Source organism: Manis javanica, chromosome 5 (assembly GCF_040802235.1).
Source record: "Manis javanica isolate MJ-LG chromosome 5, MJ_LKY, whole genome shotgun sequence".
NCBI lineage: Eukaryota > Metazoa > Chordata > Mammalia > Pholidota > Manidae > Manis > Manis javanica.
The window spans coordinates 129,112,488-129,139,978 of NC_133160.1; the positions used below are offsets into that span (position 1 = coordinate 129,112,488).

The window sequence follows — 27,491 nt, forward strand, 5'->3', positions numbered from 1 at the left end:
CACAGCTGCCATGATAATCTAATATACTGTGTTCATTTCTTTGCTCTCCATGACAGGCCAATGCTTCTCAACAAAGAATGCATATCACAATCACCTGGGAATCTTTTCTGAACACTTGGACTCCATCCCACCCACTTAAAAGGAAAGAACCATTTAAATTCTTTAAAACACCTATTCCACATATTTAAATTCAAGCAGTTAAAACTCCCTAATCTTCAAGTTTTTCATCTTTATATGACTTATAAAAGTGGTATTAGATTCTGCAGATCTGTTTGAAAGAGCACAAAACTGGAAACCTAAATATCCACCAAAAGGAAAATGGTTAAATTACAGTACAGCTACATATGGAATATAACAGCTTAGAAGGAATGCTTTTAAAGGATACCAGCAAAGTTCAAACAGTATGTATTGCATGCTCCCATTTTTAGTTTCTGCATTTTTTGCATATTTCTGCACTGATTCATGAGAAATTATCAAAAGCAGCTGACTCTGTGGAAGACATCTGCATGGGGGTGGGGTCAAAGGAAGACTACTTTTTATAAAATACCCTTTGTTGTACTTTTCTAAAAAACGATTTTAACGTGCATGTATGACTTATTCAAAAGAAAACTTAATAAATTTAAAATGTACATGAAACTAGAGGTAATTACAACTAATTACCATGATGGGTTGTAAAGATTAAATCAAGCAATCTGAGTATCATAATTGGCACATAGCAAACATTCAAGAAATGCTAGCTATTACTTATGTAACATTATTGTAAATAATGTGTCTATGGTAGGCAGCCTCTAAGATGGTGCCCAATGACCCCTTCCTACTATTATTGCCTTGTAAAACTCCCTTCACGAGTATGGGCTGGACATACTGACTTGCAGCTAACAAAAAGAGTATGGCAAAAATAAAAGGATATTGTTTGCAAAATTAAGTCATAAAAGATTGTGATTTGCATCTTGCTCATAAGTTCTATGGCTCTTCTCAAATTACTCTCTCAGATGAAGCAAGCTGCAATGATGTGAGCTGCTACACAGAAAGGGTCAATGTGGCAAGAAATAGCCAGCGAAGATCTGAGACTCAGTTCAACAGCCAATGGTCAATTGAATCCTGCTAACAACGACATCAGTGAGCCTTAAGGTGACTGCAACCCAGGCACATACCTGAACCGCAGCCTATGACAGATGTTCGGCCAGAGGACCTGGCTAAACCATACCCAGACTCACAGAAACTGTGAGATAATGTTGCTATTAGAGTAATTCATTACACAACAATAAGTAAATAATATAACACCTACCATATAACACTGATATGCTCCAGAAAAGCTTTTTGACTAAGAATACAGTCTGGTAAATTACAAAACTAGACAAAATGGAATAAACCCAAACAATATCAACCCCAGTCCATACCTGTCCTCCTCTAGCCAGCATGCTAACCCAAATAGTGCTGGTGGGTCGGGAAGAATTCTCCAGACACGATCTACACTCTCCCGTATAAGCATATTTAGAATCCTTTTTGGCAAACACATAGACTGTGTTTGTTGCCATTTTTTCTTGGGCAATCAGAACCTATATGGACAATAAAAAAGTTACAGCCATAAAACCCACAAGGTCCTTAAAATGGAGTGAAATCTACACCTTAATCTAATCTAGTTTACTGAACATATAGCCTCAATGATACCTCAATTCTTGAACTTACAAACTCATTTTGCATAAATGCTTCATGGAAGCATGTAAAGTCAAACAACTGTTCAAATTTCTAATGCATATTATATACAGCTACGTAAAACATTGGTTTATATAAGTTCAACTATTACTGCCTAAATATTCAAGTGCCACTTCCAAGTTCTTCTATATACTAGTTTACTTTTTAATTTCAACTTTCACAACTTAAATCTAAACTGCCATCTTATAATTTTTAAAAACAATGCTACTATACCTTTTCTGATCCATTAATAATGAAATAGCCACCAGGATCCAAGGGGCATTCATTTAACTCACAAAGATCACGATCAGTTAATCCATTCAATAGGCAGTAAGTTGAACGCAACATAATTGGAATTTTTCCTATAAAAGTTTTCTGATGCTGAGTCTGAAGTTGCTCTTCACCTTCCTTAATGACTGTTTTTGTTATGTCAACATAAAGGGGGGCAGAATACCTTTGAAAATAAAGTAGATTAAGTAGCAATAAGGTATGTGCTTAAACACTCAACTGGTAAAAATTACATTTTCTGAATTGGATTTCTTACGTGAGATTTCTTAATCTGGCCTCATTTGGCATCATTGGTGAAGGAGCACCATCTCTTTCCCAATGAGTAGGCTTAGAGAGGTAAATCTGTTCAAACTTCAGCAAGTATCTTGGCTGAAATGAAACCAAAAACATCAAAAGGATAAATCATTTATTTTCCATAAAAGTTTTAATGGTTCCATTTTAACTGACATTAACATTTTGAGTACAAGACACTCTAGAAACTGATAAAATGAATCCACTTTACTAACAGGAGGGTTCTCCAAAGTCAATGTCCATATTCCAAGTCTTATACTTAATTTGCTCTCTTTAGGCAGGAAACAAAAAAAGATACTTAATATAGCACAAGTAAATAGAAACTATGCACACATCAAGTACTCCTGAGTTAGTATCAAACAGTTAAAATGGATTTCTATTAATGATCCATATAGTTTCACATGCCCTCTCTCCTTTGTTAGGGTCAGAAGTACATATTTACCAGAAAACGAAAGATAAATTCAGACAATTAGAACAAGATTATAATGTAATTAATAGACCATCAGAAAAAATAAACCCAACTCCTCAATTAAACATAAAAAAAAATCCTAATTATTCCATATAAAGGACTGAGAGCTTCCGACCTTGGTTAACTATAGCTTAGTCACAGCAAAACAAAAAACAAAAAACAAAAAACAGGTCTCAGTTAAATATCTATTTGCTGCCCAATAAAACAAGATCCTTAAGAACTTCCCAGAGATAAATGGATATTGGATTTCTCTCTAAATCAAATCTCAGAGAAGGAGAAGACAAGACTTAGCAGACCATCAAAGATGTATTATTGACAATGAAGTTTCCCAAACTGGAGTAGGTAAAGGGCAAAGAGAACTGGTGGTGATAATGAACCAAAGGGAAGCCATCCATTTCATTTTCCCCCATCATCCCATCAACATCAACCTAGGCTATTCCAAGATTTTTATCTCCCTCCAGCCTCTTCCCACTCTAGTAAGCACCATTTCTAAAGTAACCTTTCTAAAACAATATCTTAGACGTATTTTTTGACAGTCTTTCAAAAATTTTCCGTAATACCCAAAGCCTGTGACAATCTGGTTCCATCTTATCTTCCACTAACACCTATCAAAAACAGATCAAACCAAAAATCCTACACTGACTCTTGTGGCCCCATTCCATCCCCAAGCCAAATTACACCAAGTATTTTCTTGCTGAAATGCCTAAGTATCTTTTCTCTACAAAGACAAGTCCTACCCTGCCCTTCATGGTCAGCTTAAGTCCCTCCTCTCTTTTCCACTAAGCTCTGCAAACCACAGCTTCAGAGATCTCTTCCTCCAGTAGCACTTATGATACTGGCACTTTGAATATGCTATATTGTCACTTCTCAGTTTGCAAAGACCATGAAAAGAAAATGCCAGAAGTATAAAAAGAGCATTTTATGCCTATTTTTACAGCAGTGCCAGAAGAGCCAATTATTTTTGTGCTTAGCAGCAAAAGTCTGTGCAGCATAACCACTTAGAATGAGAATAATAGGTCAGCCCTTAGGAGCTTAGCTACAGAAAAGAAGCCTGAGCTGACTAAAAATAATGGCCTCCCTCTCTGTCTTACTCTTTTCTCAGTGCCTCATTTTGTTTTTCAGTTTTCCCTGTCTCTCAAGGCCCATAATGTTGTCTGTCTCCTTTTCAAAAACTGGGAACAGTCATTACTCTAGACTATACATAGATTCTTTACACTCACTCATGTAAAAACAGATTATAAAATTATAGCCTTGCTATGATTTTAACAAAGCTAAAAACATCCATCTGTGTAACAAAGATTATAAGGAACTTAGAAAAATTAAAGCAGCTGATACGTTTGGGTGATTTTCCTTTATTATCTCACATGTTGTTAAAATAATGTATTTCATGCAACAAGTAATCAAGGGGTAAAGTCCTTCAAACACTTCTTTTATGATTCTTTACACTACCAAAGAAAAAAAGTTGGGTTTCTGAAGCAGTATGACTATTTCTGGCTTGCTTCTCTTAGTAGTTCATCATATTTCTGACTTAGCTCTTCCCAACTATCAAGTACTTATTATCTGAATAGGATTAAGGTTTTGGACTACTTGCAGAAATGTATCTGTCCATTAGTAAGAATAAATCAGTATCTCATTACAGATGATGAAGTACACTGCCAAAAAATACCTACTTTTTTTTTTTTTACCATTAAGCCAGGTGAGAAGACTGAACTTTCAAATTAATACTCTTCTTTCAGGTATGTTACTTTATTAGAATAATCATCTTACCGGTTCCTCAACTTCTCCACTAGCATGCTGAGCTTCCGCCTGTAGGTCTATAGGTGGAGCATCTTCCACAATTCTTTGAACAGACATCTGAATAAATTCATCAAAAGAATCCAGCTGTTGTCTGACCAAGCCTTTCTCATCAAAATAAGAACTGGGAAAATATTTAAGTTCATAATCAGTTACAACTCAGATGTTTTCTAGCATATTTCCCATTTCCTTATAACTAAATTCAATGAATGATCATTAAAGACCAACCACTGTATGACATCATTTTACACAAGATATTATGAGGTATTCAAAAAAGGGGTAAGACTAGGAACAATTTCTTTGTAAACTTATTAAGTATGGTCAAAAAAGACTTATGGGTTAAAATAATTAGGCACAACATAAAAACTATAAGGAAGGCCTAATTTACAAATGTCCTCTTTAAGTTTCATCAGCCTCTTTGAAACATTTCCTCAAAAAAGTATCAGGAGATGTATGGCCCCGGAAGATGACTGGTTAGCCAGAGACGGGTAAGATTCCTCAAGGGAGGAACAACCTAAGACAGGCACAGTCGCAGGGGGGCCATCAGGTGAGAATTTGGGGATCAACAGATGTGAGGCTCAGAACCTCACCCCCCCTGCTTTGAGAGAAATCTTCTGCATCCGTGGATGTCTTGCTGCCCTTGTCTAGCCTGGATTAATACTTAGTCCATAGGCACACACCTGATCATCTGATCATCTACATTTGCCTTCTTACAGCACTAAACTATGTTTTCTACCTTTATCTTGCATCTACCTACCACTTCAGCATTTTATTAAAAATAAAAATAATAATAATAATAGGAGAAATGTGGGATCAACATATAAATCAAGTACAAAAATCAAATGAATATTCATATTTGACCTGATGGTTTATAGGTCATATTGCATGATCAAAACCGAAAGTTTCTGTGATGAATGCCCTTGTACTGTTCACCATGTAAGAATTTATTCACTCTGTAAGAATTCGTTCACCATGTAAGAACTTGTTCGTTATGCTTCAGAAGATTGGAGACTGACGAGAATTAGGCTTGAGATGGATTAATGATTGTACATTGAGCACTGACCCCCCTATACTGAATTTTATTGTTGTTAACAACCATTTGATCAATAAATATGAGAGATGCCCTCTCAAAAAAATAAAAAATAAAAAAAAATAAAAAACACCAGAATGCAGCAAAAAAAAAAAAAAAAGTATCAGGAGAGAAGACTAAAGAAAATACATAGTAGATGATAAAAATAAGAACTCAAATTTGAGTAAGAGGGAAAAAAATGGTATCAATGACTAAAATATGGAATGTGCAAGAATTTCAATTTTAAGTTAAAGATTATTAGTTTATTTTGAATATTTTAAAGGTGAGGTAAGAATAAATCATTCAAGTGAAAATACTCAGCAAATGATTGATGACAGAAAAGGACCATGGGTGAGAAATCAGAGCTAGTAGTGCAGATAGAGAAATCACATAGAAAAATCCTGAAGAAGGATGGAGAGTCTAAGAGTAGACAAGGAATAGACACATGAGGGATGGGGAAGTAGATATATAATAATACATAATAAAGACATAAGCAGGTACAAGTGTAAGAGGAATCTCCCTCCTCCCCACTACCCAGGAACAGCTGCAAAGCTGGGCTCTAGTGAAAGTAGAAGGCTGAGATCTAACACAGGCCTAAGGGCTGGATTATCTCACCACCTCTCAGCAGTAGGAACTGCCCCATGAGTACACACCCATGCCTCAACTCTTTCACCTTTGAACCCTGCATCCCGTATCTGAGACTTTCTTAGATTCTAATTCCCCACTCCATAGCAAGTACTGACTCCCCCACCCTCATATCAATTTTCTGAGTCAATATGCATAGCCTCTGTTTTGACATCATAAGGTCACCTCACCGGTCCACTGCAGGCCCACATACTGGCTGGCTTTGGGTCAAGGCCAACCTGAGTTAGTCAGTCACGGCCACCAATATTAGAAGTTACAGCCTATGGCAGACAGTGCACGATCATCCTGGTATAACCTACAGCCAAAAGAATGCTGGGGCATCTCCTTCAGAAGCGACTGAAAGCTAACAAAGGAAATTCTCATAACCATTTGAGTCAGCCACTGATATAAGAAACACATACAGGATACTGTCTGTGACTTAAATAGCAATGGCTTTTATGGACAATTTACAATGAAAAAATCTTTACAAAATTATGGACAAGTTTCATTTCTCCAGTAAGGAACCATAGCTACTTTCCCCAAAACCATTAGAATAGTGCTTCATTAGACTGTTATCCTTTAAATGACAAAACTATATAAATATTTCATATTATGGTATCTGATATCATGATTATTTTACCAGAAATCATGTGACTTGGTGAAATCACAGATGATATTAATATCATATTCACATTGCTTGGGAAAGATCACCTGATGTTAAAAAGTGAAAAAATATCATCTCACAATAGCCAAAGCACCTATAGTCAATTAAAATGTGAAGATCACTTTATATTATAACAAATGTTACATACAGTGATGTTCACAATAAAGTATTTTTATCCATGATCAATCTATAACATGTTGAAAATAATTATTTTTTGTCTAAAATCAAAATACTCTTTCTTCCTGAAGATGGTAGATGGTACGATCTTTCTTTCTAGATGGAGATGGCATGCCAAACAGAGTATCTCTATCCAGTTATTTTTTTCCTCATAAAATGCTTACTAATACTCAAATAGCATTTGAAGTATAATGTCTAAGAAGCATAATGTATAAGACCTGAAGATACTGTCTCTATACAGTTTTTATAATCCATAGTTTAATAGGATAAGTATATATGTATATCCCAAAAACTCAATACATTTTTAACAAAACTGTGTTCAAGAAAAGTCCAGTTATATTCCAGATACAACAGGTAGTATGTCAGAAGTAGCCTGTGTTCTTTGAAAAGGAAGAGTGTCAACCAAGAGGCTGTGCATCTCAGTGATGAAAGGCCCGAAGAGGCATCATGTTACTATACACAAAGCAACTGTCAGTTTTATGAGAGAGAGTTGCAGCATATTATATTCTAACATAGCAGAATGCTACTTTATTACTTAAAAGTTACTTTTCTTACAGGTAAGGCTTCTTACTGAGTTCTATTAATTTATTAATTTAATTACACTTAAATTTGGATGGGAATTGGGGTTGAAATACAACCTACTATAACTTAACCCATTTAAAATAATGAGAAAACCAAGGAATCAAATGAACATCACTAGTATAATGGACTACATAGGCATCACGTGCATCCTGATATAAAGCACTGAAACAGAACACCACTGCTGCCAAAAACAATCATCTGAATCTAATTATGATTAACATCACACAAACTCAAATTAAGAGGCATATAAAAAGCAACTGGCCTGATCCTACAATATGGGAGAATATATTTGTAAACAACTTCTCCATTAAGGGGTTAACATCAAAAATATATAAAGAGCTCACATGCCTCAACACCCAAAAAACAAATAACCCAATTAAAAAATGGGCAGAGGATCTGAACAGACACTTCTCCAAAGAAGAAATGCAGATGGCCAAACAGACACATGAAAAAATGCTCCACATCGCTAATTATCAGGGAAATGCAAATTACAACCACAATGAAATATCACTTCACACCAGTTAGGAGGGCCAACATTAAAAAGACAAGGAACAAATGCTGATGAGGATGCAGAGAAAGGAGAACTCTCCTACACTGTTGGTGGCAATGCAAATTAGTTCAACCATTGTGGAAAGCAATATGGAGGTTCCTCAAAAAACTAAAAATAGAAATACCATTTGACCCAGGAATTCCACTCCTAGGAATTTACCCAAAGAATACAAGTTCTCAGACTCAAAAAGACATATGCACCCCTATGTTTATCACAGCACTGTTTACAATAGCCAAGATATGGAAACAACCTAAGTGTCCATCAGTAGATGAATGGATAAAGATGTGGTACATATACACAATGGACTATTATTCAGCCATAAGAAGAAAAAAAATCCTACCATTTGCAACAACATGGATGGAGCTAGAGGGTATCATGCTCAGTGAAATAAGCCAGGCGGAGAAAGACAAGTACCAAATGATTTCCCTCATTTGTGGAGTATAAGAACAGAGCAAAACTGAAGGAACAAAACAGCAGCAGACTCACAGACTCCAAGAAGGGACTAGCAGTTACCAAAGGAGATGGAGGAGCTGAGGTAAGGAGGGAGAAGAGGATTAAGAGGCACTACAATTAGCACACACAATATAGGTAGGTCATGGGGAAGGCAGTTACAGCATAGAGAAGACAAGTAATGACTCTACAGCATCTTACTATGCTGATGGACAGTGACCGAAATGGGGTATGTGAGGGGGAACTTGAGAACATGGGTGAATGTTGAAACCACAATGTTGCTCTTCTGAAACCCTCCTAAGACTGTATACCAATGATACCTTAATTAAAAAAAAAAGTAACTAGCCTGTATTCTTCAAAAATGTCAAAGTCAAAAAAAAAATAAAGGACAACCGTGGAACTGTTCTAAATGACAGGAGACAAGACAGTAAGTCATAAAAAGGAAATGAAATGTGTTAGCCTACGTAGGATCCAGGATCAGAAAAATTTTTTTATTTTGCTATAAACAACATTAGCGGGACAACTGGAAAAATTTGAGTAAGGTTTGTAGATTAAATAAGATTACTGTATTAATATTAATTTCCTGATTTTAATGACTTGCGATTATGTAAAAGGCATGTTCTTATGTCTGCAACTTAACTCTCAAATGTTTCAGAAAAAAATACGTAAAGAGAAAAAGACAAAGAAAATTTGTAAAAGGTTAACATTTGGGGAATCTGGGTGAAGTACATACATGGATTCTTCATGTAACTCTTCTGTAAGTCCTAAATACTTAAAAAGTTAAGTTAAATATGTAAATAAGAAAAAAAGAGAAACCAGCTCTGATGTAGCATATTCATATATAGCATCTACTTTTCAAATACAGAATAAGCAGGAAATCCCAGTATAAGTTATTGTGCTTTTTAAACCTTATTCAGTTCATCTAAAAAATTACCTGATTACAATCCAGCAAGCTTCCTGCCACAAATCTGGGGTGATTTCATCATCATCCTCATCATATTGCATATCTGCAAAAAAATATATATATATTGTACTTACCTGCAATAAAATGCTACTAGGTAACATCTCGCCCCTATGATTCAAAGTAACAAACATATTTACTCTCTGCTAAATAATGGCAATCGTTTTATCCCACTTTTCTAAAATTTCAATTACATTAATTGGATTGCAAAGAAATTATATATATATATATATATATATATATGTATGTATATACATCTATGCACACATAGGTCTATGTCACATAGGTATTCTCCCAATATACAGAGAGGCCTCAGGACAAAGGTTCAGTGTAAGTTAAGTGAATCTGCAAGTTTTCCATCTTCTCCAGAAAGTCCGTGTAATTCTCATTAATAGCTAACTATAATGATCACTAGGAACAATCTCATAATCCTCTCATCAATAAGCTCCTCAGAAACTAGAATCAGAGACTAAAGCAAGGGAGTGGATTCAAAAAAGGATGCCAGAAATCGGGCAGTACCTTAAGGTAAAGTGGTCTATTATACCAACATTTTATCCATGTAAGGTATGACACCATATTTTCCAAAGGTGACCACAACCCTATCTTCCATTTCACATACTCTTTTATAATGGGATCTTGACACTCCTACCATGAGGATATAAGGGTCTATGTTTCCTTCCTTACATTCCTTCTCCTTGAATCTGGGTGGGTTTTTGACTCTCCCATAACTAAGAGAATGAGGCTGAAATGTCACTACATGACTTCAGAAGCTAGATCAGGAAAGGTAATATAGTTCCACCTTGTTTGCTGATACACTTGTTTCTGGACCTAAGCTGCCATTAAGAAGTCCTGCTACTCTAAAGCTGGTGTGCTGTGTGAAAACCCAAACCATGTGGAGAGGCCACTTACATATGCTCCATCAGCAACCTTAGTCCTTGAATCCTCCTAGGCTAGGAGCAAACATGTGAGTAAGCACTCCAAATCATCCAGCCCCCAGTTGTCAACACCCAGCCTCTGAGTCTTTCCAGCTGAACCACTGACAAAATGAAGGAGACACATCAGTCCTACTATGCTCTATCCAAATTCCTGACCCATCAAATCCATGAATATATTGTTTAAGCACCCAAACTTAGGAGTAGTTATGCAACAAAAGTAATTTGAATAGGGCAATTTGAATATCTGAAAAATCAGTGTACTACTCCTCTAATATTAGTCTCAACTTATGTAAAAAAACAAATTTACTGGATTTTCATTTTTATATTCTGACCTATAGTCTGTAAAACTTAAGAGCTTTGGATTCAAAATTTGATACATATCCAAAATAAACTATTTAATAAATACCTCTTGAATGGACAGCAATTACTGATCCCTACACATGATGGGGAGAAAGAAAAACAAATATCTAAAATTAGCTTAGAAATTTCTAGCTTTGATGACAGATTACAGGTTAATATCACAACCACATAAAAGAAGGTGAGAAAAGGAGGAAGTGATTTTGTCAGTTTTAGGTATACTTGCAGATCATGTACCCCTTTAAATACCTGCAGCAAGCAACTGGATATAATTATGAAGCTTCAATAAGGGGCCTAAATAACAAAGAGTTGAAAATCATTAACAAGTGATTGGTAGACTATGGAGAATTTACACAGAGAAGGAAGAGTAAGGTGGGACATTAGGGAACACCACTGTTAGATGAAGGTAAATTAATCCATGAAAGGAGACTCATTTATTCATCCATCCATTCATCAAATATTAATTCAATGTGTTTACTATCTCCCAGGCATTGGAGACACCACCTTCAGTAAGATAAAAGATGGCTACATTCTCAGGGAAATCATCACCTACTGTGGAGATACAGACAAGATAAAGTCAATTCAGAAAAGAACAAAGTAATGTTTTATATATATGTATATATATATGGCAAAAAATGAAAGTGCAGTAAAGTATGAATGTTTCTTTTTGTTTGTAAAAGGGAGGAAAACAGAATCTGATTTGTATTTACTTGAATATACATCAACCACTCCTGGAGGGATAAGAATCTAAGAATAGTAGTTACCTACTGTGGAGGAGGTTCACCCTGAACATATGGCTGAGATTGAGACTTAAAACTTTAAAAGTTTTATATTTCTAGCTTGCAAGCCATGAGAATATATTACCTACTCAGAAAATTAAACTAAAAAAACTTCAAATTTTTCTGAGACAGGAGTTAAGAAAAGGGAATGTAATGACGCTAACAAATTTTTGGACTCAAGATATAAACAAGACAGAGAAGTTTAAACAGTATAGTTGAAACTTTTGCATCTACTTTCTCCATGAAATAGCAGAGGGAATAGAGAGAAATGTGAGGGGTGGCCACGGAATTGGAAACTAGAAGACAATAATGTTTGAAATAGTAGCTGTGGAGAACGGAAGGGTGAGATCTTAAAATAATAACTAGACGTCACTAAGAATTCTCTATGTAAAAAGAAAAAAAAAGATACATTGGCCCTGTTCAGTAGAATACATACCATCTGAGAACTGTGTCACCTTGTGAGAAAAGCAAATTTAAAGGTCATCTTTTACAATTTAGACGTGTAAGCAATGAAGGAATGCCATGCAGAACACCCCCAACACACACGCACACACACACTATTCCCCGTGTCCCCGGTATATTTCCAGAGCTGAGCACTATGCCTGGCACAGGATGACGCTCAAAACTTCAACTACTCAAATCCACTAACTCTGGCCTTAAGGAAAATAAAAAAAGGAGCCCTCTGCTTCAAAGTCAAAACAACGTAATTTGCCTTACGGTTCTGAACTTTATCAGAAAGGGAAGGAGGTATCAGTTTTACGCAGGTGCGGACAGTGGAAAGCACAAGTCACCATGACGGGAAATTTTACATTATACAGCTCGCACCCTCCACCTCTCCCCATCGCGGCTCCGTCCCCGGCCTGGGTGTGGGGACCACCACTGGGGGCACTTGCGCGGCGGGCTACGGGAAGGCCGCAAATCCTCAACTCGTCCAGCTCCCTGCGTTTCCCTCTTTACACCGTCGCACGGAGTGTTCTGAGTGGTCACCTACCCTCGTCCGCGTCGTACATATTGGAAAACGATCCCTGAGCCCCGAACTCTTGAAATCACACAGATAAAGGCACGTAGCACCACCCGCACTCGCAGCGCGACCCGAAGCAATTTCCGTCTCCGGCGCGTTCCCAGAATACTCTGCGTCTCACACCAAACGTCACCCACAAAGGAGCCACGGTAAGATCTGCGCCTGCGCAAAGGGCTGGCTACGTCATGCGTACACTCCTAATTGAGCACGCGCAAATTGTGGCCCGCCGCCACTGGTGGCTGTTGGGGCGATCGCTCTTACATGACGTTCGGATACAGCCAATGAAACTTTTTGTAATGTTGCATCTGAAAACACAAGCGGAGAAGATTTATTAATACAAGATTTTAATTGTGGCCGTGAATCCTGTTCTCATTTTTCTCCTTCTAAAGACCACAAAACACAAAGCCTTTAAAACCGTAATTTATTAAAAGCGAGTTGTGCCAGCGGTGACGCATAGAAGACGCCTGCAAGTGAGCAAACCCTAATCACCAGCTACTTCTGCCCACCCATCTCAGTCTAGGGCCTCCGGGCTTTAAGCGCCGGAGCCTTCATCGCGATAACTCTCGGACTAGACGAGGGAGGAGGAGCCGAAGTGCCGCGGCTGACAAATGACCGCTTCGAGGTAGTCCCTGACCTTCGCTTCGGGTTTAGCGCTTGCCTTGGGCCTTCGTGAGCGTGCACGTGCGTCGTTCCGCCCCTCCGCCCAGGGCTGTTACCCATGTTACCTGCACGCCTAGCCCGGAGGCTGGTAGGCCCCTTCCTTCGGCCATCGGTTCCTACCACAGCGCGCCGGGGCCTCCTAGAACCGCTCCCCGAGAGGAGATGCACAGCCGCCGCCTCCCAGCACCCGTCGGACCTGGGACGTGGGCCTCCTTATGGCCCGACGGCAGCCGGAGGTTTCCAAGGAAGGGCTGATCTGGAGGAACGGTTTCTGTTCCCCGAGTACGTGCCGGAGCCCGCGCCGGAGCCCGCATCCACCCTGGAAGAGCAGCTGCGGGAGCTGCAGCAGCGGCAGGAGGAAGAGGAGAGACACAAGCAGCAGCAGCGGGAGGAGCGACGGCAGCAGGGCCTCCGGGCCGGCCGCCGGGAGCACCCGGTCGTGGGGCACCCGGACCCAACGGTGCCGCCCAGCGGTCTTAACTGCTCGGGCTGCGGGGCAGAGCTGCACTGCCAGGACCCGGGCGTGCCCGGCTACCTGCCCAGCGAGAAGTTCCTCAGCGCGGCGGCGCAGGCAGACGGTGGCCTGGCGCGGACCGTGTGCCAGCGCTGCTGGCTGCTGGTGCACCACCGGCGCGCCTTGCGCCTGCGGGTGACCCAGGAGCAATACCTGGAGCTGGTGAGCACTGCACTGCGGCGGCCTGGGCGCGCCATGGTGCTCTACATGGTGGACCTGCTGGATCTGCCCGACGCGCTGCTGCCCGACCTGCCCGCCCTGGTGGGCCCCCATCAGCTAATCGTGCTGGGGAACAAGGTGGACCTGCTGCCCCAGGACGCTCCCGGATACCGGCAGCGGCTCTGCGAGCGGCTGTGGAACGATTGTGCCCGTGCCGGGCTCCTGCCGCCTCGTGGCGGCCGAGTGCCCCAGCAGTCAGGCGGGAGCGGGGAGGAGAATTGGAATCCTTCGGCCAGTTCCCGCACAGTGCTCAGGGACGTGCGCCTCATCAGCGCCAAGACTGGCTATGGGGTCGAAGAGCTAATCTCCACGCTTCAGCGCTCTTGGCGCTACCGCGGCGACGTCTACCTAATTGGCGCCACCAACGCTGGCAAGTCCACTCTCTTCAACACGCTCCTGGAGTCCGATTATTGCATTGCCCAGGGCGCTGAGGCCATCGACCGAGCCACCATCTCTCCTTGGCCTGGTGAGCCTCAGAGGCACCCCCGCCCTCCACTTGGTTTTCTGAGAAGCTGGAAGTACAGGCACCCAGTATAGCCTTAAAGTCCATGAGGAGCAGTCTGGAGCCTTCCCTTTAAAATTTCTCGCCCTACTGAGACCACACCTCTCTTCTCTGTCAGCTTAGTGATTGGAGGCTTAGTATATGTTGTAATTTTCTAACAGCAATAATTATGGAGCACTTAGGTGTTCTAGTAATTTATCTAGGTACTGTAGACTAACCAGGGGGAAAAGTAAAGTTCCTGCTCTCTTGGAAATTTTCCGAGCTTTACTTCTTATGTTTCGCCGAAAAATCCTTGTACTTTCTAATAATCCCTCCATCCCTCAATCTTACTTTTCGTATCTGGAGGTTACTCATGAGATCAGTATACTGTACAAATTTAACATTTGAATGGTTTACTAATGCTTGTTGAAAAGAAATGTCAACTTTGTAGCTTTAAGAAATTTCTAATTGCAAAATGGGCCCTTCTGTAACCGTGTGTATTTAACAGCTGGCAAAACTGACTCATTTGTTCCTTCAAAACCAGTGTTTAATTTTTGTTGGACAAGCTGTTTTCTCTGTCCTGGACTTTGGTTGAAGAATACACAGAAATGCTTCTATAATGGGTGGTAGGCTGGTGAACATGGAAAGAAATCAGGCCTGCGGATGTGGGATTCAAGTCCTGGTTCAGCCTGTAAGCCAATCTCTGAGGCTATTTCCTCATCTGTGAAATAAGAGCAATTTTGTAGAGGGTTGTCATGAATGTTAAGTGAAATAAATTACAGTACCCAAGACAGTGTAGCTCCTCAAAAATAGATTTCCTCCTCATATTCCCTTTTCTTCTACAATGTTTATAAAAATATATTTATTCTTTGGTATTTCAGGTACTACATTAAACCTTTTGAAGTTCCCTATTTGCAACCCAACTCCTTACAGAATGTTTGAAAGGCAAAAAAGGCTTAAAAAAGATGCAACTAAAGCTGAAGAAGATCTAAGCCAGCAAGAACAAAATCAACTTAATTGCTTGAAAAAGCATGGTTATGTAGTAGGTAAGTGTCTTCTTTTGGAAAACTTATTGGGTCTATACTGAAATTCTTTGTCGAATGACCTGAAATACAGCTGAGACTAGCTAGTTTTTGTGAAGACTGCCTTCCTCATTCTGGAACACAAAGGCCCTTTTGAGGCAAGGTTATGTTTGGAAACCCAGAGTTCACTGTGCTGAAAAAATGAATACAGTAGATACTTGGAGAAATCCAGTCAACATCCAGTAACTGTCCACCTAGCCATTGTCAGCAGCAGAAATATTTTCATTAAGGTTCAGCCCCACTCCTTGCAGACCAGTACAGGTTGTCAATTCCATGCAGCAGCTATAAATTAGATTGTCCCCTTTTCCTTGCTTCTGACTCCCACTGCCTTTGAAAAAAAGCAAAGGTAGCATTGTAGTCTCACTTCCATACACCAGGTAGTCTTAGTAACTTTTTAAAGAAGTGACTGATAACTTCAGTATAATTTGTTCTAGGAAGAGTTGGAAGAACGTTCTTATATTCAGAAGAACAGACGGAGGAAGCTGCCTTTGAGTTTGATGCTGATTCACTTGCCTTTGATGTTGAAAATGAACCTGTTATGCTTGCAGATAAATCCACCAAACGAGTAGAATTGACCACACAGGATATGAAAGATGCCCACTGGTTTTATGACACCCCTGGAATTAAAAAAGAAAATTGTGTATGTTTTTGATGTCTTTTAGAAACATGAACTTTCAGTTACGTGAGTACTATCTTAATTGGCAGAACACAGAAAAGGAGGTATCCTTTCATTTTAAACTCAGTTCTGATTCATTCATAAAAGTGCTTCAGGATGAATCTCTATGCCATCAAGTTCTGTGTTGTTTGGTAGGCTTCGCTGCTGATAACCTTGTATGATTGTGGTTGTTCTCTTCATTCGAGACACATTCTCCTCATCCTAGATTTTGAGGTTGAAAAAAAATTGTATCACTGCAGTCCAGCCACCTATTCCATGCTTGAATTCCCCCTATAACACATCCATCAAGAGGGCATCCAGCTTGAACTGAAGTACGGAGTGACTCACCATCAGCTGAAGATGTATCACCTCACATCCCAAGGGAACCCAGTTGGTGTTTGACCTCCTCTTTTGTGTTGAGCTGAGCAGTCTTCCTGAAACTGATACCTGTTGTTACCCAAAGTTGTATGGACCAAATGTAATGCCTGTTTCTTTTGCCAGCCTTTAAAACATCCTTTCTCTTCCTCACTCTACCCTCTCTTTCTTTCATTAGTTCATCGAACAAACATTGAACACTTACTGTACTGACATAATCCAGATTATTTGTCTTCATTATCTGTAGCTGTTCTGAGAGGCTGTTTCAACCCAGGCCTGTTTTCAGATTGTTTTCTAATTTGTTTTTGTTCTTAAAGTATGACACTTAAGAACTTAATTTCACATAAAGTGTGCTCAGATGAGCATAATTCAGAATAGAATTAATTCTACCTACCTTGACTCTATATATCTTTTTAATCTAATTGCAGGATCTCCTGGACATTTGATTGTATCTTATTAAACTCAGCCTGTATCTTACATACTTGTTAAATCTCACTCTATTCATTTGCAGTTTTGAACATCATCCAAGTCATTGATTGACTTAAGTGTGCATCTAGGATACACCCTTACAGCAGATTCATTAGCTTCCTTTGAGTCTGGTTACCTACCAGTTTCTAATTCACCTAATTACTCTATATTCCTGTGAAACAACACTGGTTTCTTGGGTACTTCTCCTTCCTTTGCCTCATCAAGATCATTTAACAGTGTCATTCTCAAAATCATATTCTATTTGGTGTCCCATGACATAGAATCATATATATCTTTTTAGAAATGCTTGTGGCAGTCTTTTCTTCCTTAGCAGTCCATAACCAGAATAATTGGATGGCTCTCTAATGATGTTCCATCAATTCATCTTCACCAACTCCATCTTCCCTTTTAGACTCAGGTCAGGGATAGCAGTTACTGTAGTCATGTATACCCTCTTGTCAAATAGGCAGAAAAGCAAGAATTTACTAAATACACTAGCCAACAGAATGAGACCCTCAAGTTTTTAGATATAAAAGTTCTCTCAGTTTGCTTTTGTGTCACTTTATTGACATATTTATTAGATGCCTTAAACCACAGTTTCTCAAACTGAACCAAGGATCTCTGTTGTGAAATGGAAGGATTAGGGTCTCTGCTTAAAGGGGTTAAAAGGTTTCTTTACAGCAGATGACTTTCAATATGCTTTATCAAAACAAATGTTGAGGAAAACTACTTGCAGCCCCCTTCCTAGGTGTTTTCTTGTGAACCTCTTTAAGGGTCACATATTTTGTATTTCCTTATTATTTTTCTTAACTTCACAAAAGTTTCTTTTATAGTTTTTTACATTCTCTGTTTTTGTTTTTTAATCATGTTTTGATTCCTTAAATTTGTACCAGAATCTTACATTTCCTGGCTCTCCTTTCCTGTTTTCTCTAGTTTATTTAGGAATACTTCATCCTTAGAAACCAGAGGATTCATAACTTCTCTCATTTTTTGCTGAGCATTTGGGGGAAATAAGGAAACTGAAGGCTGGAAGTTAGAAAAAGGTTTTTAAAGCTCCTTTACTTGCTTCTGGAATGAAGTGACCAGTTTGCATTGAATGCATGCACACTTGCCCCCAGGACCTTAGGTAACATACTGCCTTACCCTTAGCTGAAAACCACTGCTCCCAAGAAGCCTTGATGGAGAGAACATACTATCTATCTTGGGCTTAAATCACCAGTGTTTTCAGTTCACACCAATTTTGACATTTAGAGGGTGCTGCTGATGTAAGAATGTCTTACACTCCTATAGACTTATTTTGCCATTACTCGAGATTAAGTTGTGAAAAGAGTAGAGCCATCCATAAATTCATTCATTTAGACAGAATATATAAGTTTTATGTGTAGCAACTTCTGATATAGTTTGATTTATTGTGAAGTCTGGAATATCTTTTATCTTAGAAGTAAATCACAGTGTATCTTCAATAAAAGTAATTCTTAAAAAAATATGCTCTCTGCTTTACAGATTTTAAATCTTCTCACAGAAAAAGAAGTAAATATTGTTTTGCCAACACATTCCATCGTTCCAAGAACTTTTGTGCTTCAACCAGGAATGGTTCTCTTTTTGGGTGCCATAGGCCGCATAGACTTTCTACAGGTAAGGAACATCTGTATACCACTAAAAAATAACAGTATTGGGATTTACTTTAAGGTAGCAGGTATATGAACAAGATTGGCAAAATGTTGATAACTAGATCATGATAGTATGGGGAGGTTAATGAAGTATTTTCTTTTTTTAATGTTTGAAAAATGTCCACAATAAAAACTTGGGGAAAATAAATGGAAAAATAGCTGTATCTTCAATATGATGTTGAGTACCTGATACCACTTGGCATGAAGAAAAGGGGCTCTCCCCGTCCTGTGGTAATTGTTTGACACGGAAATCATAGTCCAAACCTTTGGGCACAGAGTTAATATTAATAAAATAAATTCCACACTCCTTTGTATCCCATGGTATGAATACTTCTATATATATACATTTTTGTTTGGTATTCATTTATATAGCACCATTCTGGGGGTTTTAGGGTATATCACTGATCCCCATTTCGGCAGAGGGAGAAGAAAGGAAAATGAATGAATGGTCCACCAGCCTAACACTGCATGTGTCTGCTGACACTTGCTGGGCATTGCTATAGCACATCTCCTGGCTTTGGTGTTGGGTCAGAATTTGTTGGAAGTGGAGCTTTACACACTTAAATCCCTTACATACTTCACTAATCCCACAGAACGTTAATATTTTAAACCTAACTTTACATAGAGACATTTAAACCAGACAGTATTTCCTTTTCTTTCTAGCAACAGAAGTATTACTACTTTTTAAAATGGCATCAGCTTACAGAAGGAATCAGTTTTCTGTATACTGCTGATGTGCACTCCTGCCATATTGTGCACCTTTTTTTAGTCATTAATATAGTTTGAGTACAGCTGCCATACTGTTACTTATGAACAGCTTGGGTTTTTTTTCTTTTTGGTTATTTATTGTGCCTTGTAATGTGCAGGTTTTGCAAGTTTTTCATTGTGTGAAATAACTTTTTTCTTCCTTACTTAAGGGAAATCAATCAGCTTGGTTTACAGTTGTGGCTTCCAACTTCCTTCCTGTGCACATTACTTCCTTGGACAAGGCAGACACTGTGTATCAGAAGCATGCGGGTCACATATTACTCAAGGTGAGGCAGCATGCTTTGATGATTGCATAGTTAGGTTCCCATACACCATGATAGTCCCATGGCCTGCTAAGGAAGCCTTTATGGGACAGAACCATCTTTGCTGTACCACTCTCCCCTCACCTTGTCCCCCTTGAGGATCTTGGCTGTAAAGTGAAATGGGCTCTATAAGAAAAAGGGATGTTGGTTTGGACTTATCCTAGAATAGCTACAGACCTGTGTTTTCTCTGTAGTCTATACTGTCCAATACAATAGCCACATGCAGCTATTTAAATTTAAATGTTATTTAAAATTAAATAAAATAGAAAATTTAGTTCTTCAGATGCACTAGCTACTTTCCAGCTGCCCCCAGTCATATCATTGCAGAAGGTTGTGTTGGATAATGCTGAGTGAAGACAAGTTACAGGTATTCTCACAACTGGTGCACTTACAATTGGCATTAGTGGGGTGGGGGCAGCCAGGGGATGTTGTACATGTACAGGACAGCCCCTCACAACAGAGAAGGATCTGGTCCAAAGTGATAGTAGTGCTGAAGTTGAGAAGCCTGGTCTAGGTGGAAAAGCTCTCCTCCCAGGTTCTTAATCCCACACACTTACAGATTATCCCTCCTTTTCTCTTCTTTTCTGTGAGCTCCTTCCTTCAGCTTATAAGTATGTTAAAAGTTCTGTCGTCTCTAAAAAACAAAACAAAACCCAGTGTCCTGCTCATTCCTTCTCTTTACAGTTAAGCTTGCTCCTGCTCCTCATGCCCCATCTTCTGCACTCCCTGTTTGGCATAGACTGCCACTGAAATTGTTCTTACTAAGTTCACCAAAGACTGAATCAGGACTTTAACAAGACATGCTGTGCACACTGTTGGCTAGTGTATATTCTGTCATGGTTAAGATCATTGAAGACAGACTGGGTTCAAATGCCTGCTCGCTCCACCACACCAGTTAACAAAGTGTGTGACCTTAGGCGAGTTGCCTTTCCTTCTCGATGTTGTACCCCATCACAAGGTGGAGAAGGTTGAGTTCGGGCACTGTTGTAGCTGCTGTGTACGTGTCTGTGATGATACTGTGGAAACACCTACAGCAAGACCAGCAGGCGTGCCCAGTACAGAAGTGACTGAGCGTGAATCAATGCTCATGCAAGCTGAAAATAAACCACAGAATAAAGCCCTGCCCTTCAAAGGATAAAAACAAGTCTGACTTGAGAAATAAATGCTTTCTCACTGAATTTTTTGAGAAAGCCAGACTGAAATGAAAACTCCATCGAAATAACTGCCCTAAGGTTCCTATTCCAGAGATTTGTATGATTTGCAGGGTGGGTGAGCATATAAAGGCAATCAGCAATATAGGATCTGTTGATTTTTCTACACTGAAAAACTTTAGTTCTCTTGTTATACTTGTTCACCTTTTTTTTAACATTTGTCTTCAATTTTTTTTTTAATACACAAAATTTTCTATCATAATATAATATGGTCAGGGATAGAAGTACAGCATGGAGAGTATAGCCAGTTCAGTGATTCTATAACGTCTTCCTATGTTAACAGATAGTAACCACACTAGTTGGGGGTGAGGGTTTAATAATGTGGGTAACTGTTAAAGCACTGTGTTGTACATTTGAAACATTATATATCGATGCTACTTCAATAAAAAAAAAAATATATATATATATATATATATATATACACACACACACACACACACACACACACACACACACACACACATGTTGAAATATAGCTTGAGACTTAAAAGAAAGACAATGTCCTTACTTTCTCTACGAAAGCTCTCTTACAGATGAGTTCTGTGTTGCTCTACCCTGTGCATCTGTGTATTTCAGAATGGACAGCACTTATAACTTCCCCCAGCTGCAATCCCAGTCTTCCCTCCCAGTGTAAGGTGTACGGTTTCCCGGGCTGAGACTCATTCTTGCCTCCTGGTTTTCTTGCTGCCCCGGTCCATCAGTCCTGCCCCCTCACACCCCTCACAGTCACTGAGTGCAGCCTCGTTATTGTGTATGCCGAAAGCCCCGCTCTGCTGCGCCTTTTTCAAAATGCAGAGCAAGTCGTAGTCTTTTTTTTTTTTTAATTTTTATCTTGGTTCTCTTTCCTGCTATTAATTCCCTTTCTTGCTAATTGTCCACATCCCTGAGAAGTCTAAACTGATAGTCTTATCAGTAATACACACACCACACACACACATAACATACTCTGGATAGTTAAACTGTAGTTCCCTGTACTCATCATCCTTTTTCCAGTTTTTGTACCTGTATGTGATGCTAACCCAGAATACTTTTCCACTGAGTAATAACTTCAACCTAGTTCTCAAAAAATTTCTTCGTTAATGTTTTCCTTGAGAAAACATTTATTACTTCTTCCTCCACAATCATAGTTCTCAATAGATGCCTCTCATAACATTTCTTACCTTGTAATTTGTTTACATGTTATTTTTACCTTTTGATATCCTCGGGGGAAGTGACTATATTGTAGTATCTATCTTTGTGTCCCTAGTGCTAAATGCAGATCTGTTAATAAGTAGATAAATTATTATCTGGTTACTTCCAATTCATAGAAAAATCTGTAAACATAGAAGCTGAACCCTTGACTTGTAATGAAGCAGAGATTAATCTTTATGGGCTGCCAGGACTGTAAGAATGACGGTATTTGGAAGGATGTTGCCTTAATTGCCCAGCATTACTCTGTGTAAAGCTTTATGGAGGGCTGTTGAAACTGTAAACTAATAAAGTAAGATTCTGCTATTAGGAGGTTACTACCAAATGCATGCCCACATATGGCCCCTTGGCACTGGGTCTGAAGGCTTCATCTTATCACAGATCTCCCATGCTTATCATTTGACCTAAGAGTGATTTCAGATGTTTTTTCCATTGTTCAATACTTAAAAGGATTTTATTCTTGATCCCTGTACCAGTGCTTTACTTAATATTAGAGTCATGGGAAATACAGTTTGAACTTCCAAACATCTTCATTTTATCTCATTGGAAGGTTCCAATGGGTGGAGAAGAACGAATGGCAGAATTTCCTCCTCTTGTTGCTGAAGAAATTACATTAGAAGAAGGACTTAGGGAATCTGAAGCAGTGGCTGACATCAAGTTTTCCTCTGCAGGTAATTTTATACCAAGCACTGTTTAAAAGATGAATAAAGTATCTTTTCTGACTTAGTATATTTTTTTCTTAGATAATTATTTTTTATTGAAGGGTAGTTGACACAGTATTACATTAGTTTCAGGTGTACAACACAGTGATTGAACATTTATATACATGATAATTCTAGGTACCAGCTGTCACCATACCAAGTTGTTACAATATTTTGACTATATTCCTTATGCTATACATTACATCCCGGTTATTTATTTATTTTACAATTGGAAGTGTGTACTTTTTTTTTTTTTTTTTTTGTGAGGGCATCTCTCCTATTTATTGATCAAATGGTTGTTAACAACAATAAAATTCTGTATAGGGGACTCACTGCTCAATGTATAATCATTAATCCACCCCAAACCTAATTTTCATCAGTCTCCAATCTTCTGAAGCATAATGAACAAGTTCTTACATGGAGAACGAATTCTTACATAGTGAATAAGTTACATGGTGAACAGTACAAGGGCATTCATCACAGAAACTTTCGGTTTTGATCATGCATTATGAACTATAAACAGTCAGTTCAAATATGAATATTCGTTTGATTTTTATTGATTTATATGTGGATTCCACATTTTTCTCTTTATTATTATTATTTTTAATAAAATGCTGAAGTGGTAAGTAGATGCAAGATAAAGGTAGAAAACATAGTTTAGTGTTGTAAGAGAGCAAATGTAGATGATCAGGTGTGTGCCTGTAGACTATGTGTTAATCCAAGCTAGACAAGGGCAATAAAATATCCACGGATGCAGATTTCTCTCAGAACGGGGGGGAGGGGGGGAGGTTCTAAGCCTCACCTCTGTTGATCCCCAATTTCTCACCTGATGGACCCCCTGCGACTGTGCCTGTCTTAGGTTGTTCCTCCCTTGAGGAATCTTACCCGTCTCTGGCTAACCAGTCATCTTCCGGGGCCATACAGGGAAATGTAACTGACTTAGTATATTTTTATAGAAATGTAGCCTCTTTTGATGCTACATCTTGAGCTTTGGTTTGGTGTTTTTTACTAAATGGTTGCCAACACCACTTTTTGTTTTGTCACATGCCTGCATAGGTTGGGTTGCAGTAACGCCTCAGTTTAAGGACAGACTGCATCTCCGAGGCTACACACCTCAAGGAACAGTTCTAACAGTCCGGCCCCCTCTCCTGCCACATATTGTTAACATCAAAGGAAAGCGCATCAAGAGAAGTGTTGCCTATAAAACCAAGAAGCCTCCTTCCCTCGTGTACAACCTGCAGAAGAAGAAAAAGCAGATAAATACATGAAATTGAGCTTGGTCAGGGTGAATATTAAATATATTGAACACAACTAATAACTTCAGGGACTCTCTTGTCCCCTCCTGGCATGAGCCAGGAGCTCTGTCCTTTCACTTTACTTCTAAATAAACGCCTGTTCCTTGCTCTCCTACCTTGAGTGTTTGTGAAGCTCATTCTTTGGCTTCGTGAACAAGAACCCCAGCGTCATCTTTGGGGGCTCATCCAAGAGAACTTCGGAGAAGCCACAAAACTGCAAATAGTAATAGAAATGAACATAACTACATATACTGAATTGTATTAAATATATCTATAATAAAATCCCCCTGCTCTGACCCTTTTTAAACTACTCAGAACTGTGCCTATTTGTAACATACTGTGTTTATAAATACAAGTTTTTTATAGGGTGTATATATGTATGTATCCATAACCCAAATATACCTAAAAAGGAGTTCTGCTATATTCAAGTTTCTCCCTCTACTGTTTTTTTTATTGAGACCAGATGTCATTTCTTATTTAGAGTCTAGCTGAGAAAGCAACTTTGCAGTTGGCATATAGGAAAATGGCAGAATTTTCTGCCATTTTAGCTTAAATAAAATAGAAGTGAGTAGGGGCTCTGTGTTCCATATAGTCATCCAAGGATTGAAATGGTGGAAAACTCCCTGGCTTCATCTCTAGGTCTAAGGTGGTTGCTCAAGTTGTCATCCTTTCACAGCATGTGGGAAGAGGAGAAGAGAGTAAAGAGCACGCAGCTTCCTAAAAAAGGAGGGAAAGCTGGATGTTGTATACCTCATTTCACACTGTCACTTGGCTAAGAGTTACATAGTCACACCCACCCACAAGGAAGCTAGGAGATGTAAGGGGAAATGATGACCATTTCAGATTTTTATTAAGGGAGAATAGACACTGGTAAACAAAGTTTAACTAACATACTCTAAAATTACCTGCAAATTTTTGATAAAAAAGATTCTAGTTTTATCTTTCTGGCACCCAAAGTATTCTGCAACTGTCAGAGCACTTTAACCATTTCATTAAGATTTGCCTGTACACACTATAACACTACATCAATCAAAAGTCTACCTTTTGTTACTCCTAGTTGAGTACTATGGCTACATTCAGTGAACAGCTGGTAAGGCCAAGTCCCATATCCCAATGCTGAGATAAATGCCAGTAGGATAAGCCAGCCTGAAATGCAGTCACATCCATGAACTTCCTATAGACCCACGTTTAGCATAAACTTCTTAACAGATAGACTCATGTTCTCTGTCAATGTGTACCCATTTTTTAGCTCCCTTCTCACTAAGTCATCTTAGAATAAATGGTTATTATTTCAACATGCAACTTGTAAAAACTTAACAGATCTCTTTCATCGTATTTCAAAGTCAGTACTGTTCGCATCCTGGGGAAGGTAGCTTTGATGCGTAAGAGTTCATTTCTGTATGTCAGGCATCCCTCATCCCCAGGTACTCAATGTCAAGGAGCAGCACTCCCTGTCCCATCCCTATGACAACAGTACTCTACCCCTGACGTTTCCAAACCCTCCCTCTAGAGGGCGGCAGCTTCCCTAATTAGGAAAATTTATTGAGAGTCAATTTCTAGTTTTTTATATTGCAGAGAATGAAATACCATTAATTCAACAAATTAAAATTGTGGCCATTATATCTACTCTTCCAAGTTTGGAGCTTAGGCCTTAATCTTGAGATAGAATGAAAAGAAAATATGGTAAACTTGGCACTTCTGGAGAAATACAGAACCTAAAAACTGATAACTTCTGAATATGTGTTTTTTTCTTCTTACATTTACCAGTTTAATAAAGGATACAAGTTAATAGCAAGATGAAGAGATACATAGGACAAGGTCCCAAATAAAGGAGCTTCTGTCCTCAGAGCTTGGGGCCTGTCTCAGTGGCACATGAAAGCATTCTGGTTCCCCAAGCATGAAAACACTCTCCGGGACAAGGAAACAGGAGGCAAAAGGGTCTGAACATATATTTTCAATAGCAGAACATTATCTCCCTTTTCTGCTCTCTAGGATTTTAGGCCCGACTAGCAAAGATTCAGTTAAATGTTCATAATTTATAATTTCAGTTCTCTTTTTACATCTAAAATTCAATGATTTTCCTAAAGAATCCACCAAAAAACTACTAGAACTGAATTCAGCGAAGTTGCAGGATACAAAATTAATACAGAGATTCATGTTGCATTCCTATATACTAACAACAAATTAGCAGAAGGAAATCAGAAAATCAATTCCATTTACAATTCCATCAAAAAGAATAAAATACCTAGGAATAAGCCTAACCTAGGAGGTGAAAGATCCATACTCTGAAAAGTATAAGACACTCATGAGAGAATTAAAGACACCAAAAAATGGAAATCTATCCCATGCACATGAAGAGGAAGAATTAATATTGTCAAAATGGCCATCCTGCCCAAAGCAATTTACAGATTCAGTGCAATCCCTATCAAAATACCAAGGGCATTTTTCAACAAACTAGAGCAAATACTCCTAAAATTCATATGGAACCACAAAAGACCCTGAATAGCCAAAGCAAGTCTGAAAAAAAGGAACAAAGCTGAGAGGATTACACTCTCTGGCTTCAAGCTCTACTACAAAGCTGCAGTAATCACAACAATTTGGTACTGGCACAAGAACAGACCCATAGGTTGATGGAACAGAATAGAGAGCCCAGATACAGACCCACATATTTATGTTCAATTAATAAACGATAAGGAAAACATGAATATGCAATGGGGAAAAGACAGCCTCTTCAGCAACTGGTGTTGGAAAAACTGGACAGCAACTTCTAAGAAAATGGAACTGGATTACTGTTTAACTCCATCCACAAAAGTAAACTCGAAATGGATCAAAGATCTGAAACCATAAAACTCTTAGAAGAAAACATAGGCAAAAATCTCTTGAATATAAACATGAGCAACTTTTTTCTGAACACATCTCCTCAGGCAAGGGAAACAAAAGCAAAAATGAACAAGTGGGACTACACCAAACTAAAGCTTCTGTACAGCAAAGGACACCATCAGCAGAACAAAAAGGCATCCTACAGTATGGGAGAATATATTTGTAAATGACTTATCCAATGAGGGGTTAACATACAAAATACATAAAGAGCTCACACACCTCAAGACCCAAATGGCAAATAACCCATTAAAAAATGGGTGGAGGATCTGAACAGACACTCCTCCAAAGAAGAAATTTAGATGGCCAACAGGCACAT

General features: G+C 38.9%; 2 protein-coding genes across 4 annotated transcripts in view; one reads left to right on the forward strand and one right to left on the reverse strand.

Moving 5' to 3' along the window:
• POLR2B (RNA polymerase II subunit B) overlaps positions 1-12,833 on the reverse strand; it is a 44,546-nt gene extending 31,713 nt beyond the window's left edge. The window contains exons 1-8 of one of the 3 annotated variants that reach the window (XM_037018721.2): positions 12,677-12,796; positions 10,956-10,983; positions 10,524-10,650; positions 9,588-9,660; positions 4,511-4,661; positions 2,240-2,352; positions 1,930-2,149; positions 1,401-1,559 (exon numbers count right to left, since the gene is read on the reverse strand). In XM_037018721.2, coding sequence (XP_036874616.1) covers positions 1,401-1,559; positions 1,930-2,149; positions 2,240-2,352; positions 4,511-4,661; positions 9,588-9,658 — 714 coding nt within the window. In that variant the 5' untranslated portion in view covers positions 9,659-9,660; positions 10,524-10,650; positions 10,956-10,983; positions 12,677-12,796. Of the gene's footprint in view, positions 1-1,400; positions 1,560-1,929; positions 2,150-2,239; positions 2,353-4,510; positions 4,662-9,587; positions 9,661-10,523; positions 10,651-10,955; positions 10,984-12,676 lie in introns of all 3 variants that reach the window. The other 2 variants (XM_017669185.3, XM_017669184.3) reach the window with 2 other exon arrangements.
• Positions 12,834-12,969: 136 nt separating this feature from the next.
• Positions 12,970-24,410, forward strand: NOA1 (nitric oxide associated 1). Its single transcript, XM_073237560.1, has 7 exons — positions 12,970-14,565; positions 15,462-15,626; positions 16,097-16,302; positions 18,664-18,795; positions 19,748-19,864; positions 22,850-22,970; positions 24,057-24,410. Exons 1-7 carry the CDS (start codon positions 13,425-13,427, stop codon positions 24,266-24,268), a joined length of 2,094 nt encoding a protein of 697 aa, XP_073093661.1. The 5' UTR covers positions 12,970-13,424; the 3' UTR covers positions 24,269-24,410.
• The last annotated feature ends 3,081 nt before the right edge of the window (positions 24,411-27,491 follow it).

Bases quoted from the DNA above. Each gene is read 5' to 3' on its own strand.
- NOA1 (XM_073237560.1), top strand. From the start codon at position 13,425: ATGTTACCTGCACGCCTAGCCCGGAGGCTGGTAGGCCCCTTCCTTCGG. The intron at 16,303-18,663 runs GTATGTTTTTGA...TCTGCTTTACAG, and splicing joins GAATTAAAAAAGAAAATTGT to ATTTTAAATCTTCTCACAGA. The intron at 22,971-24,056 runs GTAATTTTATAC...ATGCCTGCATAG, and splicing joins CATCAAGTTTTCCTCTGCAG to GTTGGGTTGCAGTAACGCCT.